The following is a 12421-nucleotide window of genomic DNA, read 5'->3' on the forward strand; positions in this document are numbered from 1 at the left end:
ACAACGAATAAATAAAATAAAATGAGACATTTCAGAGGTATTCTAATCCTTATACAGACACTTCAGAAAGTGGCCAAGACCAACTTGTTCAACATCTGACCTACGAGCATCCATCAAACTCTACAAATTGTCAAATCAATCCTCAAGAAAGAAAAGGAAAGGTATGCCACATCAAAAGAATTTAACAATTATCCTTTCAGGGTCTTTATAACCAATCTTTAGTCAAAACAGGGCAAAATACAATAGAGAAAAAACATCCCCTAATACAATTGGAAGCCCACAATTCCTCACCCAAAAAGAAGTCCCACACAAATCTACTCAAGAATGGGTCCGCTTTCTTTAAACCTGAAAACACATTTCCTGTTTACTAATCTGTCCGGGACCCGCAAAATTTGTTCATAGCCTTAGTAACAGTATCACAAGAACCTGCACAAAAAATCCAACATTCTTGGATATATAGAAAATAACATTTTGCACACTGTTAACCTTTTCAAATACTTCATACAACACATGGGATCTAAGCACCAGTCCAAATAAGAGAAGTCTGTCAACCTTTCCTTAGTCGTAATCCTAGACCAAGATTTCCTTTAAGCCACAGTGAAAACCTTTAAAAAAATATACTCTCCCATTCTTAAAGATACAATTATTCCTATGATTCCATATTTCTCATACAATTTCTACCCAAATCCTCACAGCATCTAATGAGAGTTTCCTTCATACCTACAAGCTTAAACAACATGAAATGCATTTTTGCATCAAAATGATACACCGAGTGGAACCTAGGCCACTCAAAACAAAGACCCCATATTCTTCAGTCTTACACTCGAAGAAAAGATGATTTACCGTCTCCAATTCCTCACACAGAGATTACTTACCAAAGTTATGCCACGTTGCATAAGATTATCCTTGGTAGCAATTGTATTAGTCAACACACTCCAAGTTGTAACTTGGGTAGAAGGAAGAGTCTTTAACTTCCAAAGCTCCGCAAGGAAATCCTCAATATCACCTTGCTCAACCCCCTTCAAATGATTATAAGTTGTCTTCACCGTGTAAATTGTAGACTCTGCATCCCTCCAAATCCAATTATCAACCATACCATTACTCTCTTCCACTAATCTCTTATCATCCAACAACTGCAAGAGTTGTTCAACTTGACTAAATTCCCACACAAAAAGAGCCATTCTCCACCCCAGACTCCACGACCAACAATTATCGTTCTAAACACCATGTGATAAAGTGCAACCAGCATCTACAGAGACCGAAAATAGCCTAGGAAATTTTTTCTTTAGGGATTCGTTATCCACCCACTTATCCTCCCATAGAATAATTTATTTTCCATCTCCTACTACCCACATTCCTTTGTCTTCAAAAACGTTGCCCCAATCCTCTATGTTCCAAATTTTTCTAAGATCAGGAGATTGGGAGGAGGGATAAAAAGGAAATATATTAGTGATGTTATTAGTGAAATTTAATATAACTTATGGGTTAGGTTTAGGATTTGTTTACTTTTTGTTGTTGTTGGGTTAGAGGAATATAAAATTTTATATGATGGTATCATAATAAACACATTTTATAACTATAATACTACAGACTACAGTGTTTTCCTTGTTTATATGCTTTAAGAGGAAATGGAGGATTTAGTTAGGAGGAGATTTCTAATTTTTTGGCTGCAGAAACAGCTGTTCTTAAAGGTGGGTATTCTCTTTCTTTTATTTGTATAAGTTACTTTTTTTTACTGATAAAAGAAAAAATGTAATTCTCTACATTTTTAAACAAACTATTGTTAGAAAGGAATTAAATATATGACCAAAAAATTTATGTGGAAAGAAAAATACATCCTAAACAAAAATTAAATACATAATAAGAAAGAGTCCAGTGAAAAGAAAAATGACACCCTAAACATAAACAAAATAGAATGCTGTTATAAAATATACATGATCTGTCACACATAATTTCACTGTTATTAGCCTGCAACACGTATGCAAGTTTCTCATAACCATCAAATTAAGTAAACTCAGGTTGGACCTTGGTGTTTCCCTGTATCTAGTTGGTAAAACCCTAATTCCATTTCCCCTCCCACCTTTCTAATGCACTTCCTTTTCCTTCCATTGTGATTCACCATTTCCATCACTTGTTCGTGTCTCACCTTTTCTCACCTCTATAACCTTTTCTCACCTCTATCACCTTTTTTCACCTCTATAACCTTTCTTCATCTGTGTTTTTTCATCTGTGATTTGTAATAGGGTTGGGGTATCCCTGAAAAATACCCCATATTTTTCCTTTTGTTGATAAAGTAGATAACTCAGCAAGCATTTTCAAGATGAATTCCACACAAACCATCTTCTCTTCAGCCACGCTCATTACGACCATCCCTATGTCACGACGTGAGATCTTCAACGTGTGCATGGATCAGCCCATGAAGATAATCTCCGATGGCATTTGGGAGTATCCCAATGGATCATCGCCTTCACAATCTGCATACACCATGCTTGAGCTTCAAATGGTTATAATCTTTGCCGTCACGCAAGCCTTTCATTTCATTCTCAAGCAATTAGGGTTCCCTTATTTCATTTCACAAGTCATGGTGTGTCCCTTTTCTATGCTCATCATCGTTTTCCTTTTGCTTCTTTCAGTCTATCGTTCTTGTTAAGAGTTGGTTCTGAACAACATGTATTAAACGATTAGGATTTGCATCTTTTTCAGGCTGGTTTTCTGCTAGGACCATCAATTCAGACAGGACCATTTGAAGAGTACAAGAAGATGTTGTTCCCTTTTGGGAGTGCTGATATCCTGAACACAGTTTCATCGTTAGGGTTTTCATTCTTCCTCTTCATAAACTCAGTGCAAATGGACCTAAGCTTGATCACGAAAACGGGGAAGAAGGCATGGGTCATCGCTCTTTCCTCCTACTGCATCTCCATATTTATTGGGTTTTTCGTCATGAACATCTTCGCTTCCCAGCTGGAACTCATAATCGATGATTACGACAGTTTCTCCAGCTTGCCTATGGTCATCGTAACTCAGGGCGGCGTTTCCTTCGCCGTCGTGTCCACCTTGCTCAACGACCTCGGAATCGTCAACTCCGAACTCGGTCGCCTTGCCCTCTCCACAGCTTTCGTCAATGACCTAACTGGTAAAATCAAATCATTTTCTTCATGAATCAAACAACTTTATCAAAATAAAACACAGTACACTTCTACAAATTAACTTATTTCGTAACAAATATTTATTATTTTATCTGTTTGTTTTCTTTTAAAACTGTTCACCGTTCATTAATAATAAAAAACAAACACTGATATTTACTACACAGATTTTGAAAATTGATTCAATGCTTGTTCTGTTTTTTTTTTCATGTCAAAATCTTACAGAAGCTAACACTAGTTGCTAAATCAAGCACAATGTAATTTTCTTATTTTCATATAATTTGCTGATAAAAAATAATTTGCCCTTTGTTTTTATAATTCTTCAGATCAATATTTTTTTTTCTGATAAAAGAAAAACTGTCTATTCTTTAAGAATTATATTAAATTCATTTATTTAATACCTTTTCTAAGAAAAACAAAATGTAAGACGAAATTGTAAAGTTGGTTGAATTGAATAATTTTACATTGGATAAAATTTAAATTTAAAGGTAAAATAATTGGATGGATGGTGACTAAAGTTGTCTATTTATTCATTTTGTGTTTTTGCATGTATGTGATTTGCATTGTTGTATTATGATCAGGTGGAGTCGCAGCAGGGTTTAGTGCTGACTATGTGAAAAGTGTGAAGTTGGGATATCCTGATCTAATTACAAACATAGTAGCTTTTTTTGTTTACCTAATCTGCATTCCACTAATTGGGAGACCAGCGATGAAGTGGATTGTGAAGAACACCCCAGAAGGGAAACCTGTGGATAAGTTATATATCCATGGCATCATAGTGACGTTTTTGGGATTAGGGTTCTTTGCAGGGCATTTCAACCAACCCTTCTTAGTAGGGGCCATTATTTTAGGCCTTTCAGTGCCTGAAGGTCCTCCTTTGGGGTCCGAATTGGTTTCCCAACTAGAGTTGTTTTCCAGTTGGTTCCTCTCCTCAATTTTTGTCACATGTTGCACCATGAAGGTGGATCTCAGAGACTGTGAACCTTTATCATTCTTTGTGGTCGTATCCCTCTTCATTCTATTGGCCCAATTGATTAAGATGCTATTGTGCATGGGAATTTGCCGCTACTGTAAAATGCCCTTATCTGATGGTTTCTGCCTTGCTCTCATTTTGAGCAGCAAAGGTGTTGTGGATATCGTCTCCTATATCCTCATCTTCGATACAGTGGTACTTTTTAATTCTTGAAACACTCATTCATGCATGCATGTTTCTAAGATATGTATTTTGGACATCATGAGAATGATCGTGTACTTTCTTGTCTTATCAGATACGCATGTTCAATTACTGATCTAACTAACTTTTTGATTCTTCAACCATTGCAGGCAGAAAATAAAAAAGTAATAGGTGTTTTGATCATTTCGGTGCTGGTTCTAGGAACAACTTCGAAGCTTGGTGTGAAGGCACTGTATGACCCTTCAAGGAAATACGCAGGGTATCAAAAGAGGAACATCATGAGCTTGAAACAGAATCATGAGCTTAGGGTTGTTGCATGCATCCAAAAGACACACCAAATGATTCACGTAAAAAACGTGCTCCAGCTTTTTTCTCCTTGTCCAGAGAACACCCTAGTGGCAGATATTTTGCATCTGAAGGAGCTGGTTGGAAGGTCGACTCCAATTTTCATTGCACACAGACTTCAGCAAAAAGTAGGGTCCTCCTACAACTACTCTGGGGAAATAATTGTGACCTTTGACCTTTTTGAACGTGACTATGCTGGTTGTGCCACTGCCAATACCTACACTGCCATATCCCCAATGGCACTTATGCACGAAGATGTTTGTCACCTTGCATTGGACAAGAATGCAGCCCTTATAGTTCTTCCATTTCATATCAAATGGGGAGGGGATGGTTCAATCGAGTTAGAGGACAGCAACATAAGGGCATTCAACTCCAGGGTTTTGGAAAGGGCACCTTGCTCCATTGGGATTCTTGTGAACCGTGGCCCTTCTGGCTTCCACTCAGCAAAGTATAAAGTGGCCATGGTTTTCTTGGGAGGACCTGATGATAGAGAGGCATTGTGCTTGGCTAAGAGGTTTACCAAAAACCTTGGCAACAGGTTGTTTGTGTATAGGTTGCTTGCACATGACCGTGATATCTCCAATTGGGAAGACATGATTGATGATGAGGAGTTGAGGGAGGTGCGTGGAACCTATGGAAACCTAGAGAATGTGACATATGCAGAGAAGACTATAGAAGATGCATCTCAGACAACGGTTTTCATCCAAGATATAGCCAACAAATTTGATTTTATCGTAGTTGGGAGACGCTATGGAATAAGATGTTCTCAAACGTTTGGGCTGGAAAATTGGACTGAATATTCTGAGTTGGGGGTCATTGGTGATTTGCTTGCTTCACCTGATATGGAGACTAGGGCTTCCGTTTTGGTTGTACAGCAACAGTCAACGGCTGTATAATGATTAGACACATTATTTCAATAGTTTTCAGTTTTGAAAAGATTTTTCATTTTTTGTATTTACTAGTGCTATTCGTCTCAAGAATAGTTGTTTGGGTTTCAAGAATATGGAAAAAGTTTTGTTCACCCTCTTCAAAAATATAACATGGACTTCATGAACCACTTTAATAATATGTATTAGAATTTTAAATTAAAAATAACTCAAATATTATTAAAATATTATTCTTTAGGAATGTCATGTGTGTTTTTTAATTTGATGCAACACCCAAAAATATATGTAGTTATTTGAGTAATATTGATACTGTCCAACACACTCCCATTTAACATGTAATTTTTAAAAATTTATCTCATATTTATTAAATTATTATTTTCACATCAACCTTACATGTTATAAAATAATAATGTAATGTAAAGTGGGAGTTTTTAAAAAATAAATGTGAAAGAAACTTTTTTCCTACTTTGTTTACTTTGTTTTTACAAATTATAAAATGTTTATTATTATCAACATTTAAAAAATATATAATATTTAATATAATATAAAAGTATTTAACAATTAATAATAAAATAAAATAATATATTATTATCGATATTTAAAAACATAAAGATAAGAAATTATATTTGATGTAAAAATAATAACAATAAAAAAATAAACAAATAAATATATGCAATAACATTTAACTTTAAGCAGAAAAAAGGTAAAGGAAGTATACATTAACAATGACACTAAAACAAACTGATTTGACCAACAATGTGGATAATGCAAAAAAATCTGTAGTAAATAAAAATTATCGATGAAAATCAATGTGGATAATGCAAAAAAAATCTGTTAGTAAATAAAAGTTATCGAAGAAAAGGACGGGTAAAAATTTATTGATAATATATTTGTTAGTAATCGATAATCTAACAACAATTAATACTATTATTAATATCTTAAAAAAATTATTCATTATTAATAATTTTATTATATTATTATCATTATTAACAATTATTATTCTTAAATTTAATATTAATATTTTTCTGTAAAATAATAATTGTTCTCGCTGACAGATTGAATGGACAAGCTCCTATTCTGATTTGTTTTCAATTAGTACTTCTAGATACTTGGTGCTCTATTGGGATAAAGAGGGTTCTACTTGTTGATCATACTCCGACGATGAAGTCAGTGAGCACATTCAAAACATGAAATCAATGTAAGTCTCAAGTATTCCGAAACAACATACTTTTTACTCAGGATCTCAAGTCCCTTTTATAGATATCCCTTCAACGATTTTCTCCAATCTCAATAGAGCAAGATTCTCAACAGGGATAATATAATCAAAACAAAAAATATATAATCATAACAGAAAAACATATTGCTTACGTGCACCTTTATTTTCGGGTGCTTAACAACAACAAAACATTCTACGCATGTACACCTTTATTCTTGGGTGTTAACCACATTATTTCCAACAACTTTTATTTCTATTTAATTAACATATGTATTATAACCAAAATAAATGTTCCATCTATTTTAATTATTCTTTTCAAGTTGACCACCAACGTCTGCACCGAGCTCATGACCCGCCTTTTGGCCCATACTCGCCTAAAACCAGGCTAACCATACTAGTACTTGGACCGAGGTCCCAAGCACTCCTGGCCAATACACAAGCCCCCAAACTCGAGCTAAGTTTGGTTAGGCGAAGAGTCTTCTAGCGTTGGCAACTAACGTGACACTTTCACAGAGAGTAGGTGAGACGTGGTTACCGAAGCGTTTCATGATGGGACATCTCACCACACTAAATTTAAAGCGTCCATGTGGCACATGTATCAACAGTGAGGAAGCACTGTCGCTTCATCTCCTTCTTTCAAATAACTTAAAACCTTTTTCACACTTCTTCTCATTGTCGAACTATCTCTTATCATCGTCGCACTAGATATTTTTCTCCCCACTAATCTCTATTGTTAATTGTTTATTCATCTTGCCTATTGCATTGCCTTAACTGAAATCTCATTTTGATTCACTTACTTTGCCTAGCCTGAAATGTGCTTGCATTTTGTTTGTGTTTATGCTTGTGTTCTAGCTATATCTACAATGAATTATGGTTCTATGTATCACTAGGCTAAAAAAGAGCTTTTGAAAGAGGTTTCTTATTACAAAACCCATTTATGTATTAGGGAGTTGAGAGAAAACGGATGCACCATGAGTAAAAATAGGAGAGGTTTTCCAAAACCGTAGAGTGTAGGGAGGGTGAACCCGTTTGCTGTGATAAATCGTCGAACCTCAATGGTCCATTTTTCTATTTTTATGCCACCTTTTTCAAAAAGGTTCTTCTTCGCCTTCCTCTGTCTATCTTTGAAAAATAACTGTTATCCGAGCTCAACGTAGCTCCCGCCTAACTACATCTAAATAGTTGAGCATTTATCCGAGCTTTTATTATTTTTTGTTCACATCTTGGCACCTTGCCAACTATGGAAGTTTTTCTTTATTTCTTTGAGGCTAAGCACACGAGTCGCCAACTGTGGGTGTCCCTAACCGGTGCCCTTGGAAGAAGTTTTCTTACCCTCTTCCAGTCGTCATACAAAAATTTTAAAGGTAAATTTGTTAAAGTTCGAGCTTCAACAGGAGATCCAACCCTACTGGACGAATTTCTCTAGTATTGGACCCCTAAACCCAAATTCTAGAGTGCTCGCCGCTTGGAAGATTTATCACCAAGAGATCAAGGAATCTGCGAGTTCCTAACCATCCTGAAGGTTTTCTTTGACACTTCCTACTTATTGACCAAAGAGTACCTCCCTAGTGCCTCGAAAGCCTACATTGATAAATATAACTTTATTACTGTCATTAACCATTTATTTTCTGTTCTTGCAGAGAGAATGTTGTTTAGCATTAGCAAGGCCGAGCTAGCCAAGCTGGCTAAGAAATATTAATAATATTTAATAATAATAATATTAAATATATGAATAAGGCATAAAGATGAATGTTTGGTTGACCCGCAGGTGTTCTGATTAAACTTCTCTTAAATGAATTTAGATAGAATATATTTTCTCTGGAAAACTAATATGGATTTTAATTTTCTACAGGAAGTTCCAGGTATGGGATTTCACATCTCGCAATCAGTTGCAACGTCTCTCATTGATGGAGAATCAAAGCCAAAAACATGTACTTCTTCTAGAAATTAAGGTTGTATATGTATTGGGATTCTAAATGTCTATCTCATTGTAGAAGATCAATGATTGCTAATTTTCATTGTCTTAGTAAGTGCTTAAATAAATGGTTGTTTTCGCGGAACCCAACTAAAATACCTTTGATGCTTGTGCGACGTTTTGAGTATTCTGAGGTGAGGTAAAATACTTATATTTTGTTTTCTTTTGTATTCATTAATTATTAGTTATATACAAAATTTACATTTTTCACTGTTGTTTTGAAGCAAAATTGAATTGATTTAATGGTTGCCATTTGAAGCCAATGCATGGTTCTTCAATAATCATTCTAATCTTCGTAATGCAGATAATTCTAAAAGATGAGCAGGATATTGATCCCAATGATCTAAGTTCTATTCTTGAGCACCTATAAAGTGGTATGTGGGTTTTCTTTATCAGATGATTTTTGTTTTGCTCTGTCCTTTTGGTTGCTTTCAAACTTCTTGTGGGAGAACCTACCTTGGTATGTTTAGACCAAAGTCTTCCTCTTTGGTTCCTTATAATGGTTATTCTTATAGTAATTTGTTCTTATTCAGTTTTGCTCATCTTTTCATCTGTTTATGGAGTGTGGGTTGGCTTTGCGCGTATGGGACATGTGTTATAGGTGGATTGGTATTTTTTCTGTACAACATAATGTCCTAAAGAGCCACTTTGAGGCCAGCAACAAACAAAACATGGTATGGAAAGGTATTTGGGCAGCTATAGTAAGGTGTATCTGGGAGCACAAAAACTCGGTGGTGTTCAAGCAAGGAGTAGTAGACGCAAAAGAAGTGTTTCAAAAAGCCCAACTTAAATCGTGGTTATGGATGAAGCATAAGGTAGAAAGGTTTAATTACTCCTTCATGGATTGGATCTTGAACCCAATGTCTTGTATCAAGAGTTATAAGTAAAGGGGACCAGGAAAGTGGGGGGTGGCTTTTTGTCTACAGCAGGGATATGTAGACCTAGAGTTCTGGATCTTTTTTTTTTTAATCAGCAATAAAGAATAATATAAATGGGAATACTTGGGGTATTCCAACCCATGTACAAAAAGTCTAGTTCTTAGCCAAAGTTTGTACATAAACAACAATACAAAAAATAAAGCAATACGAAGATCCTGGATCCTTGGACGGTCCCTTTTTCTAAGAAGATCCTGTGTTATAGTACAACCATATTCCCCTTGAGGATGTAATATTGGTGCTCTAGTGAGGGGTCCAGGGAGGCGTGGTGATCGAAATGCAGTAGGGGGTTGGAATTGATGTGGTTGCATATGGTTCAACACCTTGCCTTCTGTAATTGGCATCCTAGGCCAAATGCTTATGCTAGTTCCCTGGCGTTTTAACAGATGTTGTGCCAACAGGTGAAGCTTCGGGTGGTAAACACCATTGGTATACTCTGTCAATTTGGATGTTGTGCGGGGTGATGTGGGACTGCTGGTGTGGCTGAGGTATGGGCTGGGTTGCTGGTGCACGTGGCTTTTGCCGGGTTGGCTCCTGCATGGCCCAACTTTGAATTGTTGTTAAACTACTCCTGTGAGGATTGGGTAGGACATGATGTATTGGGATGCTCTAATGGGGCTGGGAGTTGGAGTGGTGGTGTTCCCTGTGTTGGGGCTGATATTTGCACTGGCATTCGGTCCTGGAGCTGCGAAGGGTGACAAAATGACAAAGTGATCAAGCTGGCCTTTGTTGTGTGTGCCATTATGCAGGGTGTCTATAAGGGTAGAGTTAGGAGAGCAGCACTGATCCTTTCTCCAATATATGGAACGCTATACGCTCAAACTGTATGTCCAGGTTGGGTTGCTGTCAAAACGTGTTGGATCATGCACCAATACGAAGGAAGGGAGATTTTTTCTCATCTATCCAAAGGCAATCCAGCAGTCTGGTACTTCCAGCAATGCACCTCTGCTAGTTTATGCAGCCCAAGTTCATTACGACAATCATATATAGTATGAGTTGTATTATTTTAAATGGTTTACCCTTTAACTCTACTTTTGTCAGGTGTAATATCTGTATAAGGAATGGGACACCCCTTAAGTGTCCCTTTTTTATTCTATTAATTCATTATTGATAAAAAAAAAATCTAGCAAGAAGATAATTCTGTAATTAATTTCTTTTATAATCTTTATTGGGTTTGATCATGCACCTTTCTTCTAGAAAAGATAGTAATTTTCATGATATTAAACCAATTAACACCACACTTCATGTATGGAGTCATATTCACCATACCATCAAAATCCAGAGTTTATTAGGAATTTTTCTTTGAACTTCTATCGGCTATGATGGAAATCTAGTTGCCTTGGATATTACATGATGTTTTTTGGCATGACCTTAACTTCTTCAATGTAAATTAAGGTAGATTATTATGAATTTATGACTATAAACCCCCAAAGATTTGGGCAGAAATATGTTGGGAAGGTAATTTCTACCTGCCTCTTTCTTGAATTAGGATGCTGATGTTGATGTTGATTTTGATGCTGATGCTGATGCTGATTTTGATGTTGATGCTGATTTTGCTTGAGAATTTTAATGTCATAAATTGACAAAGTGGATTTATGGGAGTGGTTTCCACCATACTTCATACTTTTATTTAGGAGGGTTGGAACCTAGAAAACTATTGAAAAGATTTTTCTATCTCCTTATATCGGTTGATCGTACTGTCTTTTAGTTCCTTTCCTTGCAAACTCCTCACTCTTCCTTCCTAGTATCGGTTCTCGATCTTCTCGTGATCCAGACTCGGAGTACCTTTAGAAGGCACTCTGACGCTCAAGTCAGCAAAGACGTTCGGTACTCGGTTCTAAGAGCACGATATATGATAACGTACCTGATTATTGAAATATGTGTTATTTATATTACCTTTGGTGAACTTTTCTTATTGGGTCAGGTTAAGGAGTTGGACCGCGTTTAGGGCTGCATTACCTATCTCTTAATCGTGGATTAGCTTCATTGACCTTGATTGCGTGTAATTGGACTTGTGTTGTCGGTCGACCCTATAGACGTGAATCTTGACCTCAGTTGGCCCAATAATGAGGACCGAAACATGACATTAGTCGTACAGTTCTCACCGATACAATACTGTTTCATTATAATTTCAGATTTTTTTCTTATATAATTATGTCAATGTTCCATTTATATTAGTGGCCTTGGCTTATTTATTAGAATGGAAGTACTATGCATAAGGTATCTTCCAAAAGCCTAAATTAAAGTAACGAAGGCCACCATTTTAATACCCTAGATGGTTCCTTTTGCGTGGTTTATTAACTAAAGTTTTCATATATTCTCTGAATAAAGGACGTGATAATGGTTGAATTATCACTACAAGAAAATGAGGATTTAGCTGTCAAATATTTGCGTGGGTCAACTGTGGATGCGAATATCGTCGGCTAAACAGACGCAAAACCCATGCAAACTTAATTTTGAGGACAATCAACACAAAACGGACGCACCTACAAATTTATTTTTTTTTAAAAAAAAAACGGCTGACGCATAGTTTAATGTATGCGTCGGCCACGACCCACACATGTTTATATTTTAGGTTTTTAAAATTTATTTAGTATAACATTATAAGAAATATTTTAATATTTAATTCTTTATTGTATTTATTTTAAAATTATTTCTTTAATATTATAATAAATTGTTTAATTTTTAAATTTTTAATATAAGTTAGTTAAATTAAATTTATTAAATTAATTAAGTGCTTGATTTA

The 12421-nt window shown here is 35.8% G+C and overlaps 1 protein-coding gene across 1 annotated transcript; it reads left to right on the forward strand.

Moving 5' to 3' along the window:
* Positions 1-2112: 2112 nt before the first annotated feature.
* Positions 2113-5880, forward strand: LOC137833009 (cation/H(+) antiporter 4-like). Its single transcript, XM_068641405.1, has 4 exons — positions 2113-2584; positions 2704-3133; positions 3725-4311; positions 4467-5880. The coding sequence occupies exons 1-4, from the start codon at positions 2321-2323 to the stop codon at positions 5556-5558; spliced, it is 2373 nt and encodes a 790-aa protein (XP_068497506.1). The 5' UTR covers positions 2113-2320; the 3' UTR covers positions 5559-5880.
* The last annotated feature ends 6541 nt before the right edge of the window (positions 5881-12421 follow it).

Source organism: Phaseolus vulgaris, chromosome 6, assembly GCF_000499845.2.
Source record: "Phaseolus vulgaris cultivar G19833 chromosome 6, P. vulgaris v2.0, whole genome shotgun sequence".
NCBI classification, from domain to species: domain Eukaryota; kingdom Viridiplantae; phylum Streptophyta; class Magnoliopsida; order Fabales; family Fabaceae; genus Phaseolus; species Phaseolus vulgaris.